General features: G+C 50.6%; 1 protein-coding gene across 4 annotated transcripts in view; it reads left to right on the forward strand.

The window, feature by feature from the left end:
• Positions 1 to 27,937, forward strand: part of SRCAP (Snf2 related CREBBP activator protein) — a 1,816,344-nt gene that overhangs the window by 1,390,062 nt on the left and 398,345 nt on the right. For all 4 annotated transcript variants that reach the window (XM_078652845.1, XM_078652844.1, XM_078652847.1 and 1 more), the window contains one exon: positions 6,125 to 6,294. In XM_078652845.1, coding sequence (XP_078508971.1) covers positions 6,125 to 6,294 — 170 coding nt within the window. The remainder of the gene's footprint in view (positions 1 to 6,124; positions 6,295 to 27,937) is intronic.

The following is a 27,937-nucleotide window of genomic DNA, read 5'->3' on the forward strand; positions in this document are numbered from 1 at the left end:
TGACAGACAACACGACCGCGATGTGGTACATAAACCAACAGGGAGGAGTGTGGTCACAGTGTCTCTGCAGAGAGGCTCTGCGTCTCTTGTCCTGGGTTCAGGACCATCAGATTTGATGGCAAATCATCTGGCCGGAGTTCTGAACGTTCGTGCCGACAGTCTGTCGGCAGTTCTCTGCCGACCACGAGTGGAGGCTTCACCCGGAGGTGGTTCACGACATCTTTCAGATGTGGGGGACTCCTCGGGTGAACCTGTTCGCCACTCGCGAGAATGCTCACTGCCTGTCATTCTGCAGTCTCCAGTTTCCGATGCAAGGAGCCTTGGGGGACGCGTTTCAGTTGAGTTGGGGAAATCAATTCCTTTACGCGTTTCCTCCCATACCTTTGATTCCTCGGGTTCTGAGGAAGATTCGCCAAGACCAGGCCCAAGTCAAATTGGTCGCCCCGGACTGGCCAAGAAGGGTGTGGTATACAGATCTTCTCCACCTCTCCTCTCACCCGCCGCTCCGTCTCCCTCTCAGGGCAGACCTCCTCTCTCACATGGAGGGGCAGGTTCTACACCCCCACCTCCAGACATTACACCTTCATGCCTGGAGATTGAACGGGGCAACCTGAATTCCTTTTCTCTCCCGCCTGACGTGGTGGATGTCATCTTGTCGGCCAGGCGTGACTCCACTATGTCCATCTATTCTTATAGATGGTCAAAATTTGTCACTTGGTGTGGAGGGAAATCTATTGACTCTTTGAGAGCCCATTTGTCTGATGTTCTCCAGTTTGCCCTTTCTCTGGCGCAGCAAGGGCTTGCTGTTGCCACAGTTAAGGGCTATCTTTCTGCGCTGTCGGCTTTTCTCTGTTTGCCTGATCAGCCACCTCTTTTCAAATCTCCTGTGGTTTAAAGGTTTTTAAAGGGTCTCACAAATAAGTTCCCTCCTGTTCCTTTTATTGTGCCTCAGTGGGACTTAAATCTTGTCTTGACCTCTTTGATGGGTGCTCCTTTTGAGCCTCTTCACAAATGTCCTTTGAGGTTTTTGACTCTTAACCCCTTCGATGCGGATGACCAAGCCAGCTCGTCATGGGCGTTACCTGCGCTACGCGGATGACGAGCTGGCTTTGTCACAAACCGCGCGTTTTTCAAAAATCAGCGCACAGCGGGAAAACCCGCTAGCACTGTAGCGGTTAAGACAGTCTTCCTCGTTGCAATAACCTCTGCAAGGAGGGTAAGTGAGCTTCAAGCTCTTACTTCCAATCCCACTTTCTTGACCATTCATGCTGATCGAATGGTTCTTAGGACCAGGGCTGCTTTTCTGCCTAAGGTGGTGACTCCTTTCCACCTTGGTCAATCCATTACCCTCCCTACCTTTTATCCTCCCCCACACCCTTCTAAGGATGAGGAGAGGTTACATCGTCTGGACCCCAAAAGGGCGGTGTCCTTTTACATAGACAGATCTAAAGACTATCGTTTGGATGACCAGCTCTTCATTGGGTTTGCTGGCTGCAAAAGAGGAAGAGCGGTCCTTAAAAGAACTTTGTCAAGATGGATCGTCCTCTGTATAAAGATCTGCTACTCTTTGGCCGGTAAGGAACCACCAGAGGGTATATGGGCTAATTCTACAAGAGCTAAGTCTTCAACCTCAGCATTGGCTAGAGGTGTTCCTGTAGAGGATATTTGTAGGGCGGCAACTTGGTCTTCCCTCCAAACTTTCGCAAAGCATTACTGCTTGGATTCCGAGGTGAGGAAGGACGGCCACTTTGCGCGCTCTGTCCTCCAGGATTTCCTGGTTTAGAAGAGTGGACTCCCTCCTCCGGGAGTGGGGACTGCTGTGGGACTCTATTCACAAGGTGAGGATTCCACACGGCAGATGTATCTATCAGAAGAACAAGTTCCTTACCTTCGGTAACGCTTTTTCTGGTAGATACAATATCTGCCTGTGGATTCCTCACTGACCCACCCGCCTCCCTGTTGTCCACTCTTTTATACCAGAGTTTCTGTAATGTATTTATTTTGTTGTCAAGGAGTTGTTTATTTCAAATGTTTTATTGCATTTGCTTCACACTGTGTGTGTTACCTTGATATTTGTACTGCGTATACTGTGTATATGTCTACTGTCATTGGTCTGTCCGCGAGCCTCGAAGGCACGGAAAAAAGGGCGGAACTGATGTCATCACGCCAGCGTGGGCCTATTGTAGGCGTCGGTGACGTCAGCAGAGTCGCGTGTGATGCCGTGTCTCTATGACGTCCAAGTCCACGTCGGCGCGAAGCTATGAAAAGAATTTCCGAATGTTGCTGACGCAAAGGGGATATTCACAAGGTGAGGAATCCACAGGCAGATATTGTGACAACCAGAAAAAGCGTTACCGAAGGTAAGTAACTTGTTCTTTACGTTACTGTTTCGAACTCAGTGCTGGATGCCTAGATTCAGCAATGGGACTTGTCCTGCAGACGGGTGAGAACACGTTTTGGTTATTTGTACGATTTTTATTATAGAATATCTTTAGTTTTCAAAACTCCACACATAGTCCTTTTTTGGAGGGAAAATTGTCAATGTTATCCCATTGAGGAAAAACAGGTTATCGGTTTGCAGGTAAGTAAACGACTGTGGGATTTAACGTTCTGGCGTTAGACTCGGGGGTCTCCCAGGGTCAGTGATGCACTGTTGTTGCACCCTCAGCTGCACTAGAGCGGCCGGTTGCAGAGTGTTGAGGCCCAATGTTATCCAATGAGGATAGGGGGGGTCTCCGGTTGGTGGCTGCTGGCAAGTAGGTCACGAGGTTGTGGGAGCAAAGCTCCTAGGGTTTAGCTCAGGGCAAGTTGGGGACCAAAGGTGCACCCTCAGTGACACTCAGCACCCTGAGGGGTGGAGCTGGCAGAGGTGGGCACACCTCTCTTCGTCACTTGTTTTTCCCGCCGGTGCTCCCGCCCAAAGTGGGGGGGTAGAACCAGTGGGGACCTGTTGATGAAAACAGCAAATGGTCTGGAGAGGCTCACAAAGGCGGCATGCATTTGAAGCTTCTCCTTCGTGAACCCTGCCCATCCTGGGGTAGGAGGCTTGGCACCTCGTCCCAGGATGTGCATTGTTTCAGGCCTCCGAGAGCAGCTGCTCTCGACCCAGGGGTCCAGAAGCATGTCTGGTGGTGGCTGTCTAGGCAGCCACTCAGTCAGGTCACTAGTAGTTGGTCGAGTTTCAGGGGGCATCTCTAAGATGCCCTCTGTTGTGCATTTTACATTAAATCCCACACTGGCATCAGTGTGGGTTTAATGTGCTGTGAAGTTTGATATGAAACTTGTCAGTCTACAGTGTAGCCATTATGGTGCTGTGGAGTTCGTAATGACAACCTCCCAGCACCATATACTCTTAATGGTAACACTGCACTTACAGTGCCCAGGATGGACCTGGGTACTGTAAGGGTACAGGGCTCATGCACCTGTACCCTCACCACTGGCATAGGGCACCCAGCTAGAGGGGTGACTGATGTATGCCAGGGCAGTTGTTTGGGAGCATGGCACACAGGGATGTGTGCCATGGCGACTCTTCACTTTGTTCTGCACCAAGACACGCAGCCTGCAAAGGCAGTGTGTGTGTCAGGGTAAAGGGCCTCTAAGGGTGGCACAATAAGTGCTGCAGCCCTTAGAGGCCTTTTCTGGTCACAGTGCCCTGGGTACCTGTGGTACCATTTACATGGGGCTGACATGTGGCCAGAGATGCCAATTGGATTTAGGCTTCAATGCAGTATTAGGGAAGGAACATAGGCCCTGGGTACCTGTTTAGCCAGAGCCCAGGGCACACTCAGTCAAAGGACATCAGCCCACTGGTCCCAGCGAGGTCCCTCCGCGCTCCAGAGTCCGAGTCCACCATGCGTGGACCCCTCCAGGACTCCCCGACGTCACCTGCAGCCTCTACATGGACCCCCCCCCAGTAGTGGCCTGGTAAGGTGAAATCCGACCTCAGACAACACCCCTGCATCCAGCCGCCCTGCACCCTGTAGGAAAGAACTCGAGGTGCACCTACGTAGCTGAGCCCTCCAACTTACCTGCCAAGCTGTTGGTTCCTCCCGGAAGTCTTCCTGGGCCAAGCCTGCTGCTACAAAACAAAACTGAAAATCCCCATTAAAAACAGGGCACCCAATGCCAAAACAGCACCCTGCATCCAGTCACCCCTGCGGGTGCACTTTGTGTGCCAAACAGGATCCCCCGTTGCCCTGAGCCTAACACCAGGAGCTTTGCTCCCACAAACTTGTGGCCTGCTCATGAGCAGCCACCAACCTGAGGCCCCCTCTCTCCCATTGGATAACATTGGGCCTTAGCACTCAGCACCTGGCTGCCCTAGTGCCGCTGAGGGGGCTTTGAGAGTGCATCTTTAACCCTGGGGGAACCCTTGTTCTAACCCCAGAAACTCAACCCCAACGTTTTTTTAAATTGTGTGAAAACCTGGAAAACTACAACTGTACAAAACTGATTTTATTCAACTTTTCTCTAGGAAATGGCCTACTGTGATATCTAGGCACATCACATTGAGTAGAAAAATTAAATGAAAAAGTAACCTGTACAGTAATTTTGAATCTTTGACTTACCTGTATTTCATACAACTGTATTTGAACTTGCATTCAATTGTAAACACTGCATAATATTTTGCAAAGCATATATTTCACTTACCTGTGCCAGCCTTGGCTTGGTTCCAGAAACAAAATATCTTCATATTTTTATACAAACAAAATTGGTGTGAATTCAGTCTTTAAGTGTGTGAAATCATTTGCTGATTGAGTGCGTACAACAAATGCTTAACACTACCCTCTGTTAAAGCCTTACTGCTCGCCCACACTACCACAAATAATGAATAAGGCATGATCTGCTTTTACATCTGCCTACCTTTGGAGTTCCACTGGACTCTGTGCACACTATACCTGATTTTGGTATAGGATATACAGAGCCAGCTTCCTACACCCTTTCCTTTTAAGAAATAGTCTTACGCTTTTCATCCATTTTTCCCCGATTTCTTTTGTAACCGAAGATGAAGATTAAAAAGCACAGTTGTATGTTAGTGGCTCCAGTGCAGGTCAGATAACATTGATTTACAGGTCTCTGGAACTGGTCAGCTAACTTGCTGATACAGTTCAAGCTTTAACCTTTTTTGCTGATCAGGGAACATTGGGAGATCTTGCATCACTACTATCCCTTATTGTACCTGGCAGTGTTGCTAATGAAGACTTGTGGCTTGGTTTCCTAAATCTCTTGTAAGGCTGTAAAAATTATACAATTCTCAGGACACTTAGGATACAATCCATGTCCAGGATCTGAGCCCATACAAGGAAGAGATTTTGAATATGAATTTGGTTGAATGGTCACCACTCGCTGTCCTTTAGACTACGTTAAAGTTTGCTATATTTGTTGTGTTTTGCAAGGTCCTGTTTGAAAACTCTTCATCGGAGTGCCTTTAGCTGCCATATCTTGCTACTTGAGATGCTCAAACAAGCAATTTGTTTTCCCCTACTGAGTTGTTAAAGAAGCCATGAGTGGACAGTCCATTACCACTTTGCATTCCACATTGTGCACTTCCCAGTGTCCACCCTCCCCTCCCGCTGTCCATCCTCCTCACCTTCCTTGCCTATTGCCTATACCAGTTCTTGTTCTGCTAGGACTCCACTCCCACCAGAAAAATGGCTACTCGCCTGGACCCAGCTTTCAAGCATCTCCACATTAAGCCTGTCATGGCTCACTGTACCCATAATCTTATGAGTTACATTGCTGTCACTATACACGACCATTCATAATGCCCTGCCGCAAATTGCAGTATGCCAATCTTCTTCCACTCCAGTTCCATTGCCTGCCTACTTCTCCCTCCGCCTGCCTACTTCTCCCTCCACTTGATCTCTGCACTTCGTGTGTCTCGTCACTTATCAAACCTGTACAGCTGTTCATTCCAGTAAAAGCTCTAATCTACTGCCTACTGGTCAACACTGTCTAGATGGTTTACCTTTAATGAACTTAACTCGACTCACTTAGAAGAAACCTTTTGATTTCACCTCTTGGAATGACCCTTGTTACCTATTAGAACCCCTCTTTGCTTCATCCCATTGCATACCAATAGCCATTTAAATGTTCCAATCCTCATCATTTGTTTGATTTGCAGGAAAGCTGCAGACCCTGGATCGCTTACTTCGGCAGCTGAAAGCAGGTTGTCACAGAGTGCTGATCTTCACTCAGATGACAAGAATGTTAGATGTTCTAGAACAGTTCCTGAACTACCATGGACACATCTACCTGCGACTCGATGGCTCGACAAGAGTGGAGCAAAGACAGGTATGTGTAAGGGGCACTTCTCGCACTTTTAACCGCACTCACATGCGCATAAATCTGCAGATTCACACTCGTATCACTAGATGTAATTTTTCAGTTCTGCTTCATAGTATTTTTCGTTCCAAGTCAATTGATAGTTTTAAACAGTAAAACTGTGCCATTTTAAAATCCAGGTTTTAGACATAACAGCCTATTGAGGCGAAATTAGGGGCCGTCAAGTTTTTAGTAGTGAAGGAAATAACAGACATGGTACACCACAAAAGCTCATCAGGTGCAAAATGCTACCATCAAAACGGCTAAGATGCCACATTAATGAAGTTTAGAATTGGTTGCCTACAGCTTCCTTATTCCCTCATGCCTCTCCTTTTTAAGGGCGCTTACTTGTACATTTCTGTAATTTTTACTGTCCCAGCATAAGTGATTTAGTTTCTATTGTGCGAATAAATGACAACACTGAGTTTGCTGACTCACTTGGAACTTTAATGTAGACATGATATTTCTGGTAGATACTACTTCTGTACAGATTCCTCTCGTTCTGAATATCGTCCAGTAGCGCCTGTCGGGCACTTAAATTGTTGGCCTTTACCCCGCTGTGCAGGATGTTCCAGACTGTAGGGTGGGGTCAGGACTTTAGGCCCCATCCTGCACCAGACTGACCCTGAGGCTACTGGGCCTCTTGGCCTCCTTCACCCTGCTGGTGGACTATGTCAGGTGGCATACACAGGCTCTGCAGTATGACCTGAAGTTCCAGTGGGCATAGCATCAGGGGAATCTTTCTGATTGTGTCCAGATCTCGGAGGGCCCTGCACACCAATTACAGTGGTGGCTAACGAACCAGGATTTGGTCAACATCAGGACCCTCTCCCTTTCCCAGCCAGAGTTCACAGTGGTGACAGATACATCACTTCTGGGGTGAGACGGCCACATGGGAGAGGTGGAGAACAGAGTCCGGGCTCCACATCAACCTTCTGGAGCTTCTGCCGATCCGTCTTTGTAGGAAGGTAGATCCCTGACTATGGTTGCCCCCAACTTTTTGCCTGGTGTTTTGCTGGTTTTCTGACTTAGTTGACCTGGGGCCCTGCTATTCAGGACCCCAGGCCTACTGCTCTCTCTGTAAAATGGATTCCATGTACCTTAGGTACATATCTAAATTGGATACTGAGTCACCTTATCAGTCCCTGTACAGTGTACCTTAGGTACCCAGGGCATAGGTGTACCCAGGGCCTACCAGGGGCTGCAGCATGTATTATGCCACCCCTGGCTGGCCATCCAAATCTGACACAACTGGCTGCCTGACAGCTGGGGCAAGGTGGTGTAATCACCCTTTGCTTTAGATATAGTATACCTATATCTAACCCTAAAATGGACACACAGATCTCCTATCAGTCACTCCTATGGCAGGCCTTAACAATCCTGAAGGCAGAGTGCTTGGAATCGTGTGAGATGGTGCTCTGGCATGAGCTGAGCCTGTCTGCGGCTTTCGGGATCCATCCCTTAGCCGTTTCCATGATATCGCATACCATATACTCTTAAGTGCATTATAATCCTCGCGGTTATATGCCAACTCTGGTATCGCTTTATCAAAACATGTCGAGTAAGGTGTCATACGAATTGGAATACTAACCCCTCGCCAATTCTGGCGACGGGGTTAGCATTCCACCCTTCTAGAGGGACACGACATGTATGTAACCCCTAACCCCGGTTAAAGTCAAACAGAGCCTCAGCTCCACAAAATGGATGCTGCCACCGAGACACAAGTCTGCCCTCCTGCTGCTGGGAGTCCTCCCAGAGCAGGAGATAAGGACAAAGGGTTTCCTGCCAGGGGCGGTGCCAGCACCGTCCCAGACAGGGTTTTGTGTATTGTAGGTAGGCAGGGCTTTAGAGGAAGGTGACTGCTCGTGGCACCCCGGTGCTCACTGTGCATAGGCTGGCTGGAACCAGTTCCAGGGTCACTCCAGACCCTGTGCTGGGGAAAAGCCCGCCAAGGAAGTGGGTGTAACCACCCCCCTCCTAGTCCCACCCCTAGGGCAGGACTTAGTCGCGTGCCAGCCCCTTTTTACAGGATAAAGGTAGGAACTGGCCCCCTTCCAAATCAGATCATCTTTGAATCCTGAAACTACTTTCCACGAAAGGAACTCAAGACTTCTTCCTAAGATTTCTCCCTTGTGACTAAGGAGTAGTCACCCTGCATCCGCAGGCACCATCTACAGAACACTGCGGTCTGCTGCAAGTCCTTCCTCCGGAATCCGACTGCCCAGCTCGACGAGAACCGGCTTCCCTGGCACCTCTGACCTCTACCTACATCATCAGTCACGCTGAGATTCGTGGGTGTGACGAGACCTCGAGGGACCGGCCATCTTCAAGACTGCACGACTTCTGAGCAACAAGCCCGCCGAGTGAATTCCTGGTGAGTGCTTTGGGGTCCGAGAAGCCCCCACCCTGAGCAGCTCCAGCACCGAAGAGTAGCCCCCCAGCATCTCCACGATCTGCGTGGGGCCCTTCTGCTTTTTACTGCTCACCGCGTTGTTTGGCTACTAGCCCGCTGGCTTGTGGCCTTCCTGACGACGCCCGACGACATTTCTGCTGCTGGTCTGGTTGCTCCAGACTGGCCCTTGCTTCCCTCCATCGGAGAAGTACCCTGGACCCTCCTGGTCCACTCAAGACGCCATTTTAGGTCCACCGCGTGGGCCTTGCATTTGCCAAGACTTGTTGCCCGATCCTGGGTCCAGCGACGTCGACAGCAAGAACCTGCGTGGGACAGCTCGCACCTCCATCCTGGTCGCCGACAACGCCTCCTGGTCCGAGAGACTGCAGAGCCCAGCAGCGCCCACTCACCTGACTGCGGTGACTTCGCCCGGTGCCATCCTGGTGCCCACTTAATCACTGGCTAGTGATTCAAGAACTTGGTCCCCTCTGCTTTCAGGTTTTCTTCTTCCTTGATCCAGGCTTGGATCCATCGAACTTTTCTTCACTGGTCGCCTGCCAGCAACTTCTTCCTTCCAGGCTCCTGGTCCGGCAACGAGATCCCCGACGTCTTTTCAGACCTATGCAGCTGCAGCCCCTGGGCTAGGTAACTTCGGCACTCCGGTGTCCCAGCATAGCCTCACTATCCAAGGGTCAGGATCCACTGTCGTTTTCTCCCTACCAGGTCGGGTTCGCCCGTGAACACTAACTTTGTGAATTCTAGCTTCCATAGACTTTGTCCCGCATCCCGCGTGAGAGTGCACACTCTGCACCCGAGTCCCCTGGGCCTCCTAGTAGTGATCTAACGATTCCCTAGTCCAGTCCTAGCGATTCCAAAGCCTATTAGTACTGTTACTTACCTGCTAGTAATTCGCATTCCACTTTTAGAGTATATGGTTTTTCGTGCCCCTCGGGCATTTGTGTATAACGTGCTAACTTAAAGTATTTTCGTAAGAGTTTTGTTGTGTGCTTAGCTCCCTGTCTCATAAAGAGCCAGGGTAGTCTTGTTATAAATAAATACACTGTTTATTTTCATAACAACTTGTGTGGTGTCCTTTCACTGGGTGTTCGAGGGGTAATGTGATGGTAAAACAGCTGGCTTAACACGCCCTCTAGAGTCTTAGCCTTAGACTGCTCGTATCCATGCTACTAGGATAGCTGGTCTATAAGGTTGACTTACAACCAATCATCAATAAGGGTTGTTTGGACTGATATATAGTGATCACTAGAATAGTGAGCACTGCACATCAGGCCAACTTCTCACAGTCTTGCACTGAAGGCATACCTTCCTTCTGTCAAAGGGAGAGTAGTGCAGGTGTTCACAGACAACACCACCGCCATGTGGTACTGCAACAAACAGGGCGGGTTGGGGTTGTGGACCTATGTCGCGAGTTGCGATCTTCTATACGCCTTTCCGCCTATACCACTTCTGCCCAGAGTGCTGAAGAAGATCAAGCGTGACCGGGCCCAAGTCATTCTTGTGGCTCCGAATTGAGCATGAAGAGTCTGGCATCCCAATCTTATACATTGCCATCGATCCTCCGATCAGGCTGCCGCTTCGGGAGGATCTACTGTCGCAGCAGCAGGGGACGGTCCTCCACCCGAACCTGTCCAGCCTCCAACTTTTTGCGTGGAAATTTTGAGCGGCAACTGTTGACAGCTTTCAACCTTCCTCCCGAAGTCTGTGACATTATCTTGGCAGCCAGGCGTCCCTCCACCAAAACGGTATATGCCTGTAGATGGAACAAATTTGTGGCATGGTGCACAGAAAAGTCTGTGGATCCCCTTTCTGCCCCTATTTCAGAGGTTCTCCCCTTTATTCTTTGGCCCAGCAGAGCTCTGCTCTGGGCACCATTAAAGGCTATCTTTTGGCCTTTCTTCGCCTTCCTGATCATCCTTCTCTTTTCAAGTCCCTTATTAGGTTTCTTAAGGGCATTACTCGCCTCTTTCCTCCTATTCCTTTCGTAATGCCCCAGTGAGACTTGAATCTGGTCTTAACTTACCTTATGTGTGCTCCTTTCGAGATGCTACATAAATGTCCTCTCCGACTCATGACTTGAAATCTGCTTTTCTGGTTGCCATCATCTCTGCTCACTGGGTGAATGAGCACCAGGCTCTACCTTCTAAACCCCCTTTCCTTGCTGTTCATCCGGACAAGGAAATGACACTCACAAAGTATCTTAGAGAGGCCCCCTGAAAAACGACCTAACCCTAGTGGCCTGGCTGACTGGCTACTCGCCAGCTGGCACCCCCAGACATGTTTCTGGACCCCTGGGTCGAGAGCCTCCCGCTCTCGGGGTCTGTAAACAAAGCACATCCTTGGCAAAGGTGCCAAGCCTCCTCCCCCAGGAAGGGCAGGTTCCACAAAGGGAAAGCTTCCCGCCTTTGTGAGCTGACCCAGCCATTTGCTGCTCCTAGCAACTAGCCCCCTCCGGTTCCGACCCCCACTTTGGATGGGAGAATTGGCAGGATAACCAAGAATAGGAGGAGAGGTGTGCCCACCTTTGCCAACCCCACCCCTCAGGTGGGGGAGGAGAGGTGAAGCTCAACTCTCAATACCCGCCATCTTGAAGATGGGAGGACCCAGCCAACCTGAGTGAGGCTTATGCCCCCCTTTACACTGGAGGGCGGCATAATAGGGGGTGTACCCACCCCAAATAAGGGACCTATTGGTCCCAACCTGTACATACCTGAAAGGGCCCCAAATCTAGTATTTAGGGGCAACCCTGAACCGTGCCTCCTCAGACAAGAAGAAACTAGAAGAAGGACCAAAGAGCTTTGGTTAAGGAAGAAGAGGAGGACCCAATTGACTTGGCCCCAGCCCTACCGATCTGTCCAGACCTCGACTTGCTCCAGCAGAATTCTGGTGTCCTGTAGCCAGCAGCCCCCTAACACCTGGAGGACCTGCCCTGCCTTCACTGAAAAGACTTTGTTGGTGAGCAAATCTGGTGCTCACAGGAGACAGACTCTGGCCAAATCTGTGAGTCTGCACCGGACCCCACAGCCAGAGTTTGATTGGCCCAACACCCCGAAGTGGTCTCCCCGGTGATCCAGACCTGGGATATGGGGATCCCTGATCTACTGCAAGTCACCCCACGACACCTACATCCCCTTTCTGGAGGATACCCCACCCCGATTGGAGCTGGTAAGGAAAACCTGACACCAAAACACACCCGCAGCTGACGCCCAACCCCCCTGGGTGGCCCATCCGATGGTGTCCCAGCATCCCATGACATCCCAAGTTACCTCTCTAACCTGTGGTCGCCTCCAGAAGATCTTTGTCCCCGAGCCCGCAGTGTTTGTTGACACTGGGGAATCCCCATTGAAAATGTTGAAGGACAAGCTGTTTCCATCAGGACGGACAAAAGAAGCTCTGTGTATTAAATTGCAAAATAAGGAGAACGAATTCCAAATCTTTCTCTCGCTCTGAAGAAGCACAAATGCTGTGGAACTAGACCATCTCAGTTAATTGGCACTGGAACATCTTCAAGGTTGTCAGAAAAAATTGGCAGATAAACTAAAGTCGCACTATTTCGAACTGCTACTAATGGGAGCTGCGCCAATACCAAATTGACTACATCTTCTGCAAGTGTGGCCACCTCATGTTACACCTGTTCACTAAGTTCCAGAACTACAAATGCCGTTCTATATAAGCAGGTTCTTACAACCAGGAACCAAAGACGTGCCTTTTCGATCACATCTTCCGAGGTCTTCGCATAAGCCTTTTCTCAGTTTCTCCTGATCCCCAGATTACTGACAAAGATATGACTGCTCCCAGAACCTCATTGCACTGGTGTAGCCACACCAGCACTGGTAAAGAGAACTCCTGAGGCTGTTTACATGTCCCACAATATCTCTGTAGATTCACTCCAGGCTCCTCCCCAGGCACAATGGAAAGATACCTACCACTTACTGAAATTACTCCGCTTTACATCCCATTGCCTGACTGTGAGAAGTTGGCCTGATGTGCAGTGTTCACTATTCTAGTGATCACTATATATCAGTCCAAACAACCCTTATTGATGATGGGTTGTAAGTCAACCTTATAGACCAGCTATCCTAGTAGCATGGATACGAGCAGTCTAAGGCTAAGACTCTAGAGGGCGTGTTAAGCCAGCTGTTTTACCATCACATTACCCCTTGAACACCCAGTGAAAAGACACCACACAAGTGTTATGAAAATAAACAGTGTATTTATTAGAATCACAACAACCCTGTACTCTTTATGAGGACAGGGTGCTAGGCACACAACAAAACTCTTACGAAAATACTTAAGTTAGCACGTTATACACAAATGCCCGAGGGGCACGAAAAACCATATACTTTAAAAGTGGAATGCGAAATTACTAGCAGGTAAGTACAGTACTAATAGGCTTTGGACTCGCTAGGACTTGACTATAGAATCGTTAGATTACTTCTAGGAGACCTAGGGGACTCGGGTGCAGAGTGTGCACTCTCACGCGGGATGCGGGACAAAGTCTATGGGAGCTAGTAAAGGCAAAGTTAGTGTTCACGGGCGAACCCGACCTGATAGGAAGGAAACGACAGTGGATCCTGACCCTAGGATAGTGAGGCTATGCTGGGACACCGAAGTGCCGAAGTTACCTAGCCCAGGGGCTGCAGCTGCATAGGTCTCAAAAGACGTCGGGAATCCTCGTAGACGAACCAGGAGCCTGGAAGAAAGATGCTGGCAGGCGACCAGTGAAGAGAGTTCGAGGGGATCCAAGCCTGGATCTCGAAGATGGATGATACCTGAAAGCAGAGGGGACCAAGTTCGTGACTACTAGCCAGTAGTCAGGGGGCACCAGGAGGGCACCGGATGGTAGTCACCTCGGCTAGGTGAGTGGGCGACGCTGGGCTCTGCAGATCTCACGGACCAGGAGGCGTTGTCGGCGACCAGGATGGAGGGGCGAGCTGTCCCACGATGGATGAAGCTGTCGGCGTCGAAGAACCCAGGATTGGGCAACAAAGCCTTGGCTAATTCAAGCCCACGCGGTGGACTCAAAATGGCGTCTTGAGTGGACCAGGAGGATCCGGGGTGCTCCTCTTCTGGAAGGGAGCAAGAGCCAGTCTGGAGCAACCAGACCAGCAGCAGTGATGTCGTCGGGCGTCGTTCAGAAGGCCACCAGCCAGCGGGCTAGTAGCCAAACAACGCGGTGAGCAGCAAAAAGCAGAAGGGCCCCACGCCGATCGTGGAGATGCTGGGGGGCTGCTCTTCGGTGCTGGAGCTGCTCAGGGTTGGGGCTTCTCGGACCCCAAAGCACTCGCCAGGAGATTACTCGGCGGGCTTGCTGTGCAGAAGTCGTGCAGTCTTGGCAATAGTCGGTCCCTTGAGGTCTCGTCGCACTCACGGTTCTCAGCTTGGCTGTAGAGGCGAGTAGAGGTCGGAGGTGCCAGGGAAGCCGGGTCTTGTCGAGCTGGGCAGTCGGATTCCGGAGGAAGGACTTACAGCAGACCGCAGTGTTCTTCGGATGGTGCCTGCGGATGCAGGGTGACTACTCCTTAGTCACAAGGGAGAATCTTGAAGAAGAAATCTTGAAGTCCTTTCGTAGAAAGTCGTGTCTTGATTCCAAAGATGATCTAATTTGGAAGGGGGCCTGCTCCTACCTTTATCTGGGAAAAGGGGTCTGGCACGCGACTAAGTCCTGCCCTATGGGTGGGACCAGGAGGGGGGTGGTTACACCCCTCTCCTTTGGCGGGCTTTCCCCAGGCCAGGGGCTGGAGTGCCCCTGGAACTGGTTTCAGCCGGCCCATGCACAGTGAGCACCGGGGTGCCACTTGCAGTCACCTTCCTCTGTAGCCCTGCCTACCTGGAATACACAAAACCCTGTCTGGGACGGTGCTGGCACCGCCCCTGGCAGGAAACCCTTTGTCCTTGCCTCCTGCTCTGGGAGGACTCCCAGCAGCAGGAGGGCAGACTTGTGTCTCGGTGGCAGCATCCATTTTGTGGATGCTAAGGCTCTGTCTGACTGTGAACCGGGGTTACAGGTCACATACATGTCGTGTCCCTCTAGAAGGGTGGAATGCTAACCCCGTCGCCAGAATTGGCGAGGGGTTAGTATTCCAATTCGTATGACACCTTACTCGACATGTTTTGATAAAGCGATACCAGAGTTGGCATATAACCGCGAGGATTATAATGCACTTAAGAGTATATGGTATGCAATATCATGGAAACGGCTAAGGGATAGATCCCGAAAGCCGCAGACAGGCTCAGCTCATGCCAGAGCACCATCTCACACGATTCCAAGCACTCTGCCTTCAGGATTGTTAAGGCCTGCCATAGGAGTGACTGATAGGAGATCTGTGTGTCCATTTTAGGGTTAGATATAGGTATACTATATCTAAAGCAAGGGGTGATTACACCACCTTGCCCCAGCTGTCAAGCAGCCAGTTGTGTCAGATTTGGATGGCCAGCCAGGGGTGGCATAATACATGCTGCAGCCCCTGGTAGGCCCTGGGTACACCTATGCCCTGGGTACCTAAGGTACACTGTACAGGGACTGATAAGGTGACTCAGTATCCAATTGGATATGTACATAGGGTACATGGAATCCATTTTAACAGAGAGAGCAGTGGGCCTGAGGTCCTGAATAGCAGGGCCTCAGGTCAACTAAGTCAGAAAACCAGCAAAACACCAGGCAAAAAGTTGGGGGCAACCATAGTCGGGGATCTACCTTCCTACAAGGACCAGCAGCAAGTATGGCAGTCAAGCGACGGGTGGCGTCCGGGCAAAGTTTAACAAAGCCTAAGAGGCAAAGCAGAGGGTCAAGATGGATCAGTGACAAGTGATTTCAGAAATAGCAGCGCAGACCTCGCGCCAGTATGCGGAGACCCGGGGGCACAGCCAGGCGAGGTGAGAGAAGTCAGCCGCGTGCGCAGAGCAGGCATTTGTCACTAGCAGTAAGTCCTAACTTGTGAAGTTGGGCTGGTGTCCGATATAGCCGATGTATGTACTTGAAGTGAATAAGGCGCAAACGATAGTTTGGGGAGAAATGTTTGTTCTCCAGTATTGGGGTATCTTTCAAAGATTCACATGCTTGAATCATTCCCACTCTGACGACAGGGAGTCCCACGGTACATAAAAATAGCCATAAGTATGCATAAAATAACCATATCATTGGTAAATTAGAACCAGGAAGTAAAATAGCTAGCAGTTAATAGGAATACATCTTCCACTTTCATGACTCGTCCAAGTCATTATATATAGTCCAAACTGCAGCCAATCAGGCGACAGCACCCTCCAGAATGTTCTCCTCAGAGGCTCAGGCTGCACTTTGTGTGAAGGTAGTCTCCCTGAGCTCTGCTCAGTACTTCTCAGGTTTCTTCAGAATTTCTTCATTTTATGATGTCTTCTTCTAAGAAATCTCTCTTTAGACCTTGTGAGTCTTGTGGGAAACTCCGGCTGTTTTCTGAAGACCCCCACAAGAAGTGCATTTACTGCTTGTATCCGGACCACCAAGTGAGAGACTGAAAAATGTGCAGAACTTTCCCTTAAAAGACCTTGAGGGACAGAGAGGGGCGCCTACTTCTTTGGCTACAGAGGATTAAGGACCAAGACAACCCCTTATCTGATGTTGGAAGTGTCTGCTCTGTGAGTACTGCTTCCTCTAGGAAGAGGACTAATGACACGGATTTGACTTCTCCTGGGGCTAAGGTATTGAAAAAACAGCACACCTCTTAGAGTGCTGAGTTGCCTTCCACATCTCAAAAGGCGCCTCCACCTAGTAAGGGTAAAACTCTCCCCTCTATACCCCGAGAAAGACTGCAAAATCTCAGGCTTCTAAACCCATTTCTGACAGAGATTTTGCTCAGAAACGGGGTCCCTCGGCGACGATGTCTTTGTCAACGAAGCCTGCCGTCGCTGCGACGACTACCTCAACTGCAACTTTCTCGTCCCCAAAGCCTCAAATGATTCTGTCTTCGGCTTCCTTGCCGTCAATGCTGGTGTCCATCTCCATGAGACCAACCACCTCTGTCACTTCCTTGTTGTTGACGAAGAAGTAGAAGTCCGCCGTCGATGTCCCTTCGTCGGCAAAGAATAAAACTGCCTCGTTGACAGCTGCCTCGTCGACGCTACTATCTTCATGCACTGATCTTCATGCACTGATCTTCAGGTTTGGTCTTCGTCTACAGCCACAGCATCCTCAAAGTCATCTATGGTACCGTCTACACAATTGCCACCGTCGACAGCAGCGGCTTCCTTGCTTCAAAGACGCAGATCTTCCTTGGAGATCCTCTCTCCAGTTCACACCTCCCCTAGTAAAGTTCCTCTTGCTTTGCCCGAACAGTTATTGGATTATGGGGCCAATGAGGACAAATCTGATGAGGACGATAGATTTCGTACTGCCAGGAGTCCTTCAAAGCTCTTCATTAAATATCATGATGAAGATCAAGAAGATTACAACTACCCTGACACTGCTCCTTCAGGTCCAGAGTCAAAACCTACTGCACAAATTCTTCTATCTCTTCTAAACAATTTGCATCACATGTTGATGATTACTTTCGCCGATTTCCTCTATCTGAATCGGCTTCTTCTGTCCCACCAACACTAGTTCCTCAATCTTCATCAGTGCTGAGGTCGCCCAGACCAGTTTCTTCAGTGGCTTCGGTGTCCCATCACCCTCAAGAAGCTCACAGCACAGACAATGACAGGGAAGAAGGAGAATTGGATGATCGATCACTCCTTACGGAAGGAGATGACTTTCAAATACAAACTCTGTCTCCTTCTACTCCTGCTCCTGTTGACTCACCTCCAGTTGACATCGGAGGTTTTCATGTTCTGATGGAGAGAGCGGCACAACGGTTCCTCCTTCCTATTGAAACCAAGAAGGATGATTGTTTCCTTTACGATTTTAAAGACCAGCCAAGGAGACCAGTGAGAACAATCCCAATTATTGACTTTATTTGGCAGGCAGGACTAAAATTCATGAAGACTCCTGCCTCCATTCCTGCGGTCCTGTCTCGTCTCGAAAAGAAATACAAAGCACCAGATAATTCACCAGCATGTCTGATAGGTCAGCCTAAGGCAGATTCCGTTACCTCCCAGGCAGCACAACGTCGAGCATGGAACCCCTCCTCTCCATTGTTGATCCCCCTTATCGGGATGGGGGACGTCTAGACTCCATTGGGAAGAAAGTTTCGACCTTGGTGGCCACTACTGTCCGTGCAGCTAACTCGCTGGCCATCTTAGGCCGCTATGATAGACCGATGTGGTCAGACATCTCTCCCTTCATCGAGATGTTACCTGAGCCCTCCAAGTCAGAAGTGCTCAATATCCTCCAGGAGGAGGGGGCGCCAAAAAGCCCGGAACAAGATGGCCACACTTTAGTGCTGCTCTGCCCGTCGAGATACCAATCCGCCTATTATCCCGATTAACTGGCCCCATCCGGAGGTTCCCTGCACAGATTCATAATCCTCACCTCTCACGGCCTATTTTGATACCTTTTGGCTGAAGATTGTTAGCCTGTGGCTGCGCTTTTACCTTCTGTGCGGTTTTGGCGCAAAATGGCGGCTCTGCTGTGTAATCCCTAATGGCCTGCCTGCTGTGTTGCTGCTGCCCCGGAATCGTATGCAGAGGATATGCGGCTGTGAGACGCCGCTCCAGCTTGCGAATATACTGAAGTGCCTCCTTGGGTGTCGAGAAGATATGAGCCTTCCCATCATGCTGGATTCGCAGGCTGGGAGGGTAGAGCATTGCATAATGGATGTGCAGGGCTTGCAATGTTTTCTTCACAGCATGGAATTCCCTGCGCTCCTGCTGCACCACCACTGTAAAATCAGGATAAAGCTCCACTTTCATACCCTGATAGTTCAGGCTGCCCTTCTCCCTAGTCAGACGTAGAGCAGTGCCCCGATCACGATAGTTTAGCAGTCTGGCTATGATAGGTCAGGGAGGTGCTCCTGGAACAGGCTGAGCAGCTAAGGAGCGGTGAGCTCGTTCTACAATGAGCACTTTCGAAAAGTGTTCCGCCCCAATAGAGAGGTAAGAAGCGTCTCCACATAGAGTTCCATAGGCCCGGTGTTGGTTGTCTCCGAAATGGCAGCTATTCGTAGATTGTTCCTTCTGGACTGGGCCTCAATGTCCTCATTCTTGACTTTGATGACCTCCAATAGCTTTTCCATACTTGCACTGGAAGTGCTGACTGCTTCAACTCGGTCCTCTGTGGTGGAGAGGTGCTGCTCAGCCTCAGCAATTTGTGCGCCATGTTTATCCAGCTTTGACGCCATTGTGTTCATGCGCAGGTTAAGATGATCAATTTTTGCATCAATGGTGTGAAGGTTCTGTTGCCTGTGGGCCTCCTTCTTCTAAACTAAGGTACAGACAGTGTAGCCCCAGCGATGCCCTAGGCCTTTCCTTTTTTCGTGACGTGGTACTTATACCACTTTCTTAATATATGGTTTGCTTCGCCCCTAGGGCCTAACTGTAAATTGTGCGACTTAACCTATTCTGACTAAGTATCTTGTTATGTGCTTTTGCCTCTGATCTCATAAAGAGTTCAGAGGAGTGTGTTAGTAAATAAATACATATATATTTTATATATATCCTGTGTGGTGTCCTTTCATTTGATATTCAAGGGGTTACATGTGGTAAAACAGCTGGATTTCCACGCCCTCACGATTCTTTTAGCCTAAGACTGTTCTGTCCACGCTACCACTAGGATAGCTGGTCTATAAGGTTGACTTACAACCATCACCATAAGGGTTGTTTGGATTGGTGCAAGGTGTTCACTAGAATAGTGAACATCATATACCAGGCCAACTTCTCACATTGGTGTGCAGCGGTTGGTATTAGAGCTTGCTGCTGTTTTACCACTTGTAATCTTGAGATATCATTTGAAAGATCACATAGTTCTCTTCCAGGGGATCCTCATCAAAGTCATAAGCATTAGAATATTCCCGCCCATGCGCGGGACCCCGGAAACAATATATTATATGTGCCCCACATATATATAGACATATATATATAAATATATATATATAAAAATAAGCAATTGCAGCCAAATAAAACAAGAGCTGGAATATGCCGTGAAGAATTTCCACCATACAGTGTATTTTGCATTAGAAACATGAGAAACAACACCAATGCTTGTTTAGAAACTGTTTTAATGCTTAGAAAACAGTAGAAATTCTCATAACACACTGTAAGCATATACAGCTCCCAGGCTGCATTGCAAATCCCCAGTCTAAAAAGACTGAAAAGCTAACCTGTAGCTGAATGTACTAAAACTGACGCCGTGCCTTTAAGGCAACTCTGCCCCTAGCTTCCCATCATGCCTCAGGGGTTACAGTTAGGTCAGTTGTTCTTTCCGGCTCCTTCAGGAAGGACCCTGGATACACAGCTCCACACTTTTCTGCCTTTTTCAGTCAGAAAATCTTCTATAGAACATTTTTTTGATTTACTTTGACTTTTAACAACAGTGTCAAGTAAATAGCTGCTTAGCAGTCGATTTTTTGAGAGGTTTTCCTGTCAGGATGCCCTCATTATTTGATGATTGCCCTTGTGGCCACAAGAAGGCGAAAACAGACTCTCATGAGGTCTGTATTTTATGTTTGCCAGAGGATCATGATCCTAAAGACTGTTCACATTGTAAAAATCTGTCTGACAGGACTCTTAGAGACAGAGAGAGGAACAGGCTCTTTGGTCTGGCCCAGAGATCCATGAGAGGAAGATCTACAGAGAGGAAGAGTTCAAAGAGACCCAGAACTCCCTCCAAAGGCAAGTCAGAGCGTCCATCAACCTCAGCACCGGGCTCGGCGCTGAAAAAACGGCATCTGATGGACATTGCGAGAGAAAAAGCTCCGTCGACGTCGGGACCGGCGTCGATGAGGGAGTCGTCGTCGAGAAGTTCACCGACGACGAAGAAAGCTCCGCCGTCGTCAACTAGGCGACGATCGGCGTCGAGAGAAGCCACGAGATCGCCGTCGACGAGAAGATCGACGTCAAGATTTGAATCACCTCCGCCGTCGTCAACCAGGCGACGATCGGCGTCGAGGCACAGATCACACCCGCCGTCGTCTCAACGTCGACAGGCTTCTAAGAGTGTGACACCTCCGCCGACGTCTCCACGGAGGCGCTCGGCGTCGAGGAGTAAGAGCCCCCTCGGACGCTCGCCGTCGAGGAAGGGATCGTCATCGACGGCACGTCGGCGCTCGACGTCGCATGTCAGGTCAACGTCGAGGGCATCGTCGACGACAGGACGACGTCGATTGACATCTCCGTCGCCGACAGACCAAGGTCGGTCGACGTCGAGACCTCCGTCGACGGCAGGGCAACGCCGTTCGACGTCGAGACCTCCGTCGACGGCAGGGCAACGCCGTTCGACGTCGAGACCTCCGTCGAGGGCAGAACGACGCCGTTCGACGTCAAGGGAGAAGACTCCGTCGTCGGCTCATCATCGCCGATCGACGTCGAGGGACCACAGGTCAACGCCGAAACATTCAACGTCGAAGGTTATCACTCCGTCGACGCCGCAGAGGCGTTCGACGTCGAGGGAAAGGCTTTTGAGACGTCCTCCAACACCGGTGAGACGGAGATCTCCTTCAGTGCCTTCGACAGTCCTAGTGACGCAATCTGCTTCTCACCATTCCTCCTTAAGTGCCTCTGGTTCATCGAGGTCCTCTTCTAGGAGTAGGAGTCATGTGCAAAAGAGTACCCAGCGGCGGTACATCACACAGGAAAGACTCTCGCCAAGATGGTATGGTCCGTTGAGTAAATGGAAGGATTCTGGAGCGACAGAGAGACTACAAAGGTACTTGAGTCCAGTCCACAGGTCCCCTCTTCAACAGCTGGCAGAAGAGGCAGATGGACAGAGTCCTACCATTCACCGATCACGCTCACGAGAGAGAAGAGCGGACAGGTCGCATACCCCCAGGGTCTCCCGATCACCAAGGAGGGAACAACCCAGATCTCGAACACCGAGAAAGGAGGTACGGACTGAGAGATCTCCAGTGCATCAGAGGTCACGTTCTCCTCGAAGGGAGGAACGACCTAGGAGATCACCAGTGAGGAAGGAGCATTCTCGCCACAGGAGAAGAAGAACTCCATCATCCTCCTCTTCATCTTCATCTAGATCTTCTAAAGGGGATTACTCTCCAACGCTGGCAGACAGCCCTCGCTCAAGAGCTTCCCCGCTTGACGACGTCAACACGTCTCTGGACGTCTTGCAAAGGGGTGCTCACAAACTTAATATAGAGATGGCTACTCCAGAGGTGTCCACTACTGTGATTTTTGAGACCCTTCATCACAAATCATATACACGGCCTTTGCTCCCATTGGTTCCAGGGATAATGGACCCAATCAAAGAGGTTTTTCTCACACCAGCAACGATCAGGGCAGTACCGGCACGTATCCAGAAGAAATATAGGCCGGCCGACTCAGATCCTATCTTTGTTAAAGGAGAGCCTGCGGCAGACTCAGTTATAGTAGCCTCAGCTAAGAAGAATCACACAGTCGCTCCTTCTTCGTCAGTTCCTCCTGACAAAGACAGCAAGACGCAAGATTCTTGGGGACGCAAGGTATGCGGCACAGCAGCTTCATCCCTGAAAGTCTCTAGTGCATCAGACCTTCTGGGAAGGTACGATAGAACCCTATGGGACTCCATGGAACGATTCAAAGGGAAATTGCCCAAGGAGGACCAGAAGGACTTTGAGGAGACAGTGACGGAGGGCTGTTTGGTGGCAAACCAAATGATTAGTTCATCAGCAGATAACGCCCTTCTAGCAGGACATGCCTACTCACATGGGATATGTGCGAGGAGATCCTCTTGGCTGCGTTTAACTGGACTCAAACCAGATGCCCAGCAGCGCATCCTCAATCTACCTTTTTCCGGATCTTCACTCTTCGGGGAGCATGCCGATCAGGAAATGACCCGTATGAAGACTGAGTTAGACACAGTAAAGGCAGTGGGTCTGGAAAAACAGAAAGGGCCGTTCAATTGACGCTTCAAGACCAACAAGAACCGGGGAGGCCAGCAGAGGGTTCAAACCCCTCAATGGTCTCAAAACAAGCCACAAGGAAAGCCGCAATACAGAGGAGGAAGGTCGAGCAGAGGCAGAGGCGGACATCATCAGTCCTCTACCACGCCTAGAGGAGGCAAGGCCTGAGCAGTGGCTTCCTCTGGCGCCGTTACCCACTCCAGTGGGAGGAAGTGCTGCACAACACCTGGCAGAGTGGGTCAGCATCACAAAAGATCGGTGGGTGCTGAATATACTGCGCAATGGATATGCGCTACGTTTCCGGAAGAAACCACAACCGACTCCTCCAAAAAAGTCTCGCTCGTACCAACTAGAGCTCCTCAAAAGGTGTAGGAGAGTAGGGTCTGCAATCCTATGATCACCCAGATTTTTGCTTTTTGCTGCACTGGTTTACGACTTTCCCTGGCTGTGGGCCTGCTAATCAGACCCACAGCCTAGCTGTTCTCTCTATCCAAATTGTACTCAGGTACTGAATTGGCACTGGGCCCTCTCCAAGTCCCTGTACCCAGGGCTGAGGTGAACCCAGAAGTCTCCCAGGGGCTGAAGCATGTATTATGCCACCCCTGGGCTGACTAACTAAACTGACACAACTGGCTGCACGACAGCTGGGGCAAGGTGGTGTACTCACCCTTTGCTTTAGATATAGTATACCTATATCTAACCCTAAAATGGACACACAGATCTCCTATCAGTCACTCCTATGGCAGGCCTTAACAATCCTGAAGGCAGAGTGCTTGGAATCGTGTGAGATGGTGCTCTGGCATGAGCTGAGCCTGTCTGCGGCTTTCGGGATCCATCCCTTAGCCGTTTCCATGATATCGCATACCATATACTCTTAAGTGCATTATAATCCTCGCGGTTATATGCCAACTCTGGTATCGCTTTATCAAAACATGTCAAGTAAGGTGTCATACGAATTGGAATACTAACCCCTCGCCAATTCTGGCGACGGGGTTAGCATTCCACCCTTCTAGAGGGATAAAGTCAAACAGAGCCTCAGCTCCACAAAATGGATGCTGCCACCGAGACACAAGTCTGCCCTCCTGCTGCTGGGAGTCCTCCCAGAGCAGGAGATAAGGACAAAGGGTTTCCTGCCAGGGGCGGTGCCAGCACCGTCCCAGACAGGGTTTTGTGTATTGTAGGTAGGCAGGGCTTTAGAGGAAGGTGACTGCACGTGGCACCCCGGTGCTCACTGTGCATAGGCTGGCTGGAACCAGTTCCAGGGTCACTCCAGACCCTGTGCTGGGGAAAAGCCCGCCAAGGAAGTGGGTGTAACCACCCCCCTCCTAGTCCCACCCCTAGGGCAGGACTTAGTCGCGTGCCAGCCCCTTTTTACAGGATAAAGGTAGGAACTGGCCCCCTTCCAAATGAGATCAATCTTTGAATCCTGAACCGACCTTCTTCAAGAAGAACTCAAGACTCTTCCCAAGATTTCTCCCTTGTGACTAAGGAGTAGTCACCCTGCATCCGCAGGCACCATCTTAAGAACACTGCGGTCTGCTGCAAGTCCTTCCTCCGGAATCTGACTGCCCAGCTCGACGAGAACCGGCTTCCCTGGCACCTCTGACCTCTACCCACCTCTACAGCCAAGCTGAGAACCGTGGGTGCGACGAGACCTCGAGGGACCGGCCATCTTCAAGACTGCACGACCGCCGAGGGATCCTCTGGTGAGTGCTTTGGGGACCGAGAAGCCCCGACCCTGAGCAGCTCCAGCACCGAAGTTCAGCCTCCCAGCATCTCCACGATCTGCGTGGGGCCCTTCTGCTTTTTGCTGCTCACCGCGTCGTTTGGCTACTAGCCCGCTGGCTTGTGGCCTGCCTAACGACGCCCGACGACATCACTGCTGCTGGTCTGGTTGCTCCAGACTGGCCCTTGCTCCCTTCCAAAAGAGGAGCACCCCGGACCCTCCTGGTCCACTCCAGACGCCATTTTAGGTCCACCGCGTGGGCTTGAATTTGCCAAGACTTGTTGCCCCAATCCTGGGTCCAGCGACGTCGAGAGCATCATCCATCGTGGGACAGCTCGTACCTCCATCCTGGTCACCGACAACGCCTCCTGGTCCGTGAGACTACAGAGCCCAGCAGCGCCCACTCACCTGACTGCGGTGACTTCGCCCGGTGCCATCCTGGTGCCCACTTAATCACTGGCTAGTGATTCAAGAACTTGGTCCCCTCTGCTTTCAGGTTTTCTTCTTCCCTGGTCCAGGCTTGGATCTCTTCGAACTTTTCTTCACTGGCCGCCTGCCAGCAACTTCTTCTTCAGGCTCCTGGTTCGTCAACGAGGAATCCCGACGTCTTTTCAGACCTATGCAGCCGCAGCCCCTGGGCTAGGTAACTTCGGCATTTCGGTGCCCCAGCATAGCCTCACTATCCAAGGGTCCAGATCCACTGTCGTTTTCGACCTACCTAGTCGGGTTCACCCGAGAACAGTAACTTTGTGATTTCTAGCGTCCATAGGCTTTTTCCCGCCTTACGCGTGAGAGTTCCCACTCTGCACGTGGCTCCCCTAGGCCTCCTGCTCCTAACCTGAGTGTTCAGTATTGTAGGCCTAGCGTTTCTAAAGCCTCTGAGAATCGTTACTTACCTGCTAGTAATTCGCATTCCACTTTTAGAGTATATGGTTTTTCGTGCCCCTCGGGCATTTGTATATACTGTGCTAACTTAAGTATTTTCGTAAGAGTTTTGTTGTGTGCCTAGCACCCTGTCCTCATAAAGAGTACAGGGTTGTTGTGATGTGCAGTGCTCACTATTCTAGTGATCACTATATATCAGTCCAAACAACCCTTATTGATGATTGGTTGTAAGTCAACCTTATAGACCAGCTATCCTAGTAGCATGGATACGAGCAGTCTAAGGCTAAGACTCTAGAGGGCGTGTTAAGCCAGCTGTTTTACCATCACATTACCCCTTGAACACCCAGTGAAAGGACACCACACAAGTGTTATGAAAATAAACAGTGTATTTATTAGAATCACAACAACCCTGTACTCTTTATGAGGACAGGGTGCTAGGCACACAACAAAACTCTTACGAAAATACTTAAGTTAGCACGTTATATACAAATGCCCGAGGGGCACGAAAAACCATATACTTTAAAAGTGGAATGCGAATTACTAGCAGGTAAGTAACAGTTCTAATAGGCTTTGGAATCGCTAGGACTGGACTAGGGAATCGTTAGATTACTACTAGGAGACCTAGGGGACTCGGGTGCAGAGTGTGCACTCTCACGCGGGATGCGGGACAAAGTCTATGGAGGCTAGTAAAGGCAAAGTTAGTGTTCACGGGCAAACCCGACCTGGTAGGAAGAAAACGACAGTGGATCCTGACCCTAGGATAGTGAGGCTATGCTGGGACACCGAAGTGCCGAAGTTACCTAGCCCAGGGGCTGCAGCTGCATAGGTCTGAAAAGACGTCGGGGATCTCGTTGCCGGACCAGGAGCCTGGAAGGAAGAAGTTGCTGGCAGGCGACCAGTGAAGAAAAGTTCGATGGATCCAAGCCTGGATCAAGGAAGAAGGAAACCTGAAAGCAGAGGGGACCAAGTTCTTGAATCACTAGCCAGTGATTAAGTGGGCACCAGGATGGCACCGGGCGAAGTCACCGCAGTCAGGTGAGTGGGCGCTGCTGGGCTCTGCAGTCTCTCGGACCAGGAGGCGTTGTCGGCGACCAGGATGGAGGTGCGAGCTGTCCCACGAAGGTTCTTGCTGTCGACGTCGCTGGACCCAGGATTGGGCAACAAGCCTTGGCAAATGCAAGGCCCACGCGGTGGACCTAAAATGGCGTCTTGGGTGGACCAGGAGGGTCCAGGGTACTTCTCCGATGGAGGGAAGCAAGGGCCAGTCTGGAGCAACCAGACCAGCAGCAGAAATGTCGTCGGGCGTCGTCAGGAAGGCCACAAGCCAGCGGGCTAGTAGCCAAACAACGCGGTGAGCAGTAAAAAGCAGAAGGGCCCCACGCAGATCGTGGAGATGCTGGGGGGCTGCTCTTCGGTGCTGGAGCTGCTCAGGGTGGGGGCTTCTCGGACCCCAAAGCACTCACCAGGAATTCACTTGGCGGGCTTGCTGGAAAGAAGTCGTGCAGTCTTGAAGATGGCCGGTCCCTCGAGGTCTCGTCACACCCACGAATCTCAGCGTGACTGATGATGCAGGTAGAGGTCAGAGGTGCCAGGGAAGCCGGTTCTCGTCGAGCTGGGCAGTCGGATTCCGGAGGAAGGACTTGCAGCAGACCGCAGTGTTCTTAGATGGTGCCTGCGGATGCAGGGTGACTACTCCTTAGTCACAAGGGAGAAATCTTAGGAAGAAGTCTTGAGTTCCCTTCGCAGAAAGTAGTTTCAGGATTCAAAGATGATCTGATTTGGAAGGGGGCCAGTTCCTACCTTTATCCTGTAAAAGGGGGCTGGCACGCGACTAGGTCCTGCCCTATGGGTGGGACCAGGAGGGGGGTGGTTACACCCACTTCCTTGGCGGGCTTTCCCCAGGCCAGGGGCTGGAGTGCCCCTGGAACTGGTTTCAGCCGGCCTATGCACAGTGAGCACCGGGGTGCCACTTGCAGTCACCTTCCTCTAAAGCCCTGCCTACCTACAATACACAAAACCCTGTCTGGGACGGTGCTGGCACCGCCCCTGGCAGGAAACCCTTTGTCCTTATCTCCTGCTCTGGGAGGACTCCCAGCAGCAGGAGGGCAGACTTGTGTCTCGGTGGCAGCATCCATTTTGTGGATGCTAAGGCTCTGTCTGACTTTAACCCGGGGTTAGGGGTTACATACATGTCGTGTCCCTCTAGAAGGGTGGAATGCTAACCCCGTCGCCAGAATTGGCGAGGGGTTAGTATTCCAATTCGTATGACACCTTACTCGACATGTTTTGATAAAGCGATACCAGAGTTGGCACATAACCGCGAGGATTATAATGCACTTAAGAGTATATGGTATGCGATATCATGGAAACGGCTAAGGGATAGATCCCGAAAGCCGCAGACAGGCTCAGCTCATGCCAGAGCACCATCTCACACGATTCCAAGCACTCTGCCTTCAGGATTGTTAAGGCCTGCCATAGGAGTGACTGATAGGAGATCTGTGTGTCCATTTTAGGGTTAGATATAGGTATACTATATCTAAAGCAAAGGGTGATTACACCACCTTGCCCCAGCTGTCAAGCAGCCAGTTGTGTCAGATTTGGATGGCCAGCCAGGGGTGGCATAATACATGCTGC

The sequence above is a fragment of the Lissotriton helveticus genome, chromosome 7 (genome assembly GCF_964261635.1).
Source record: "Lissotriton helveticus chromosome 7, aLisHel1.1, whole genome shotgun sequence".
In the NCBI taxonomy this organism is placed as follows: Eukaryota; Metazoa; Chordata; class Amphibia; order Caudata; family Salamandridae; genus Lissotriton; species Lissotriton helveticus.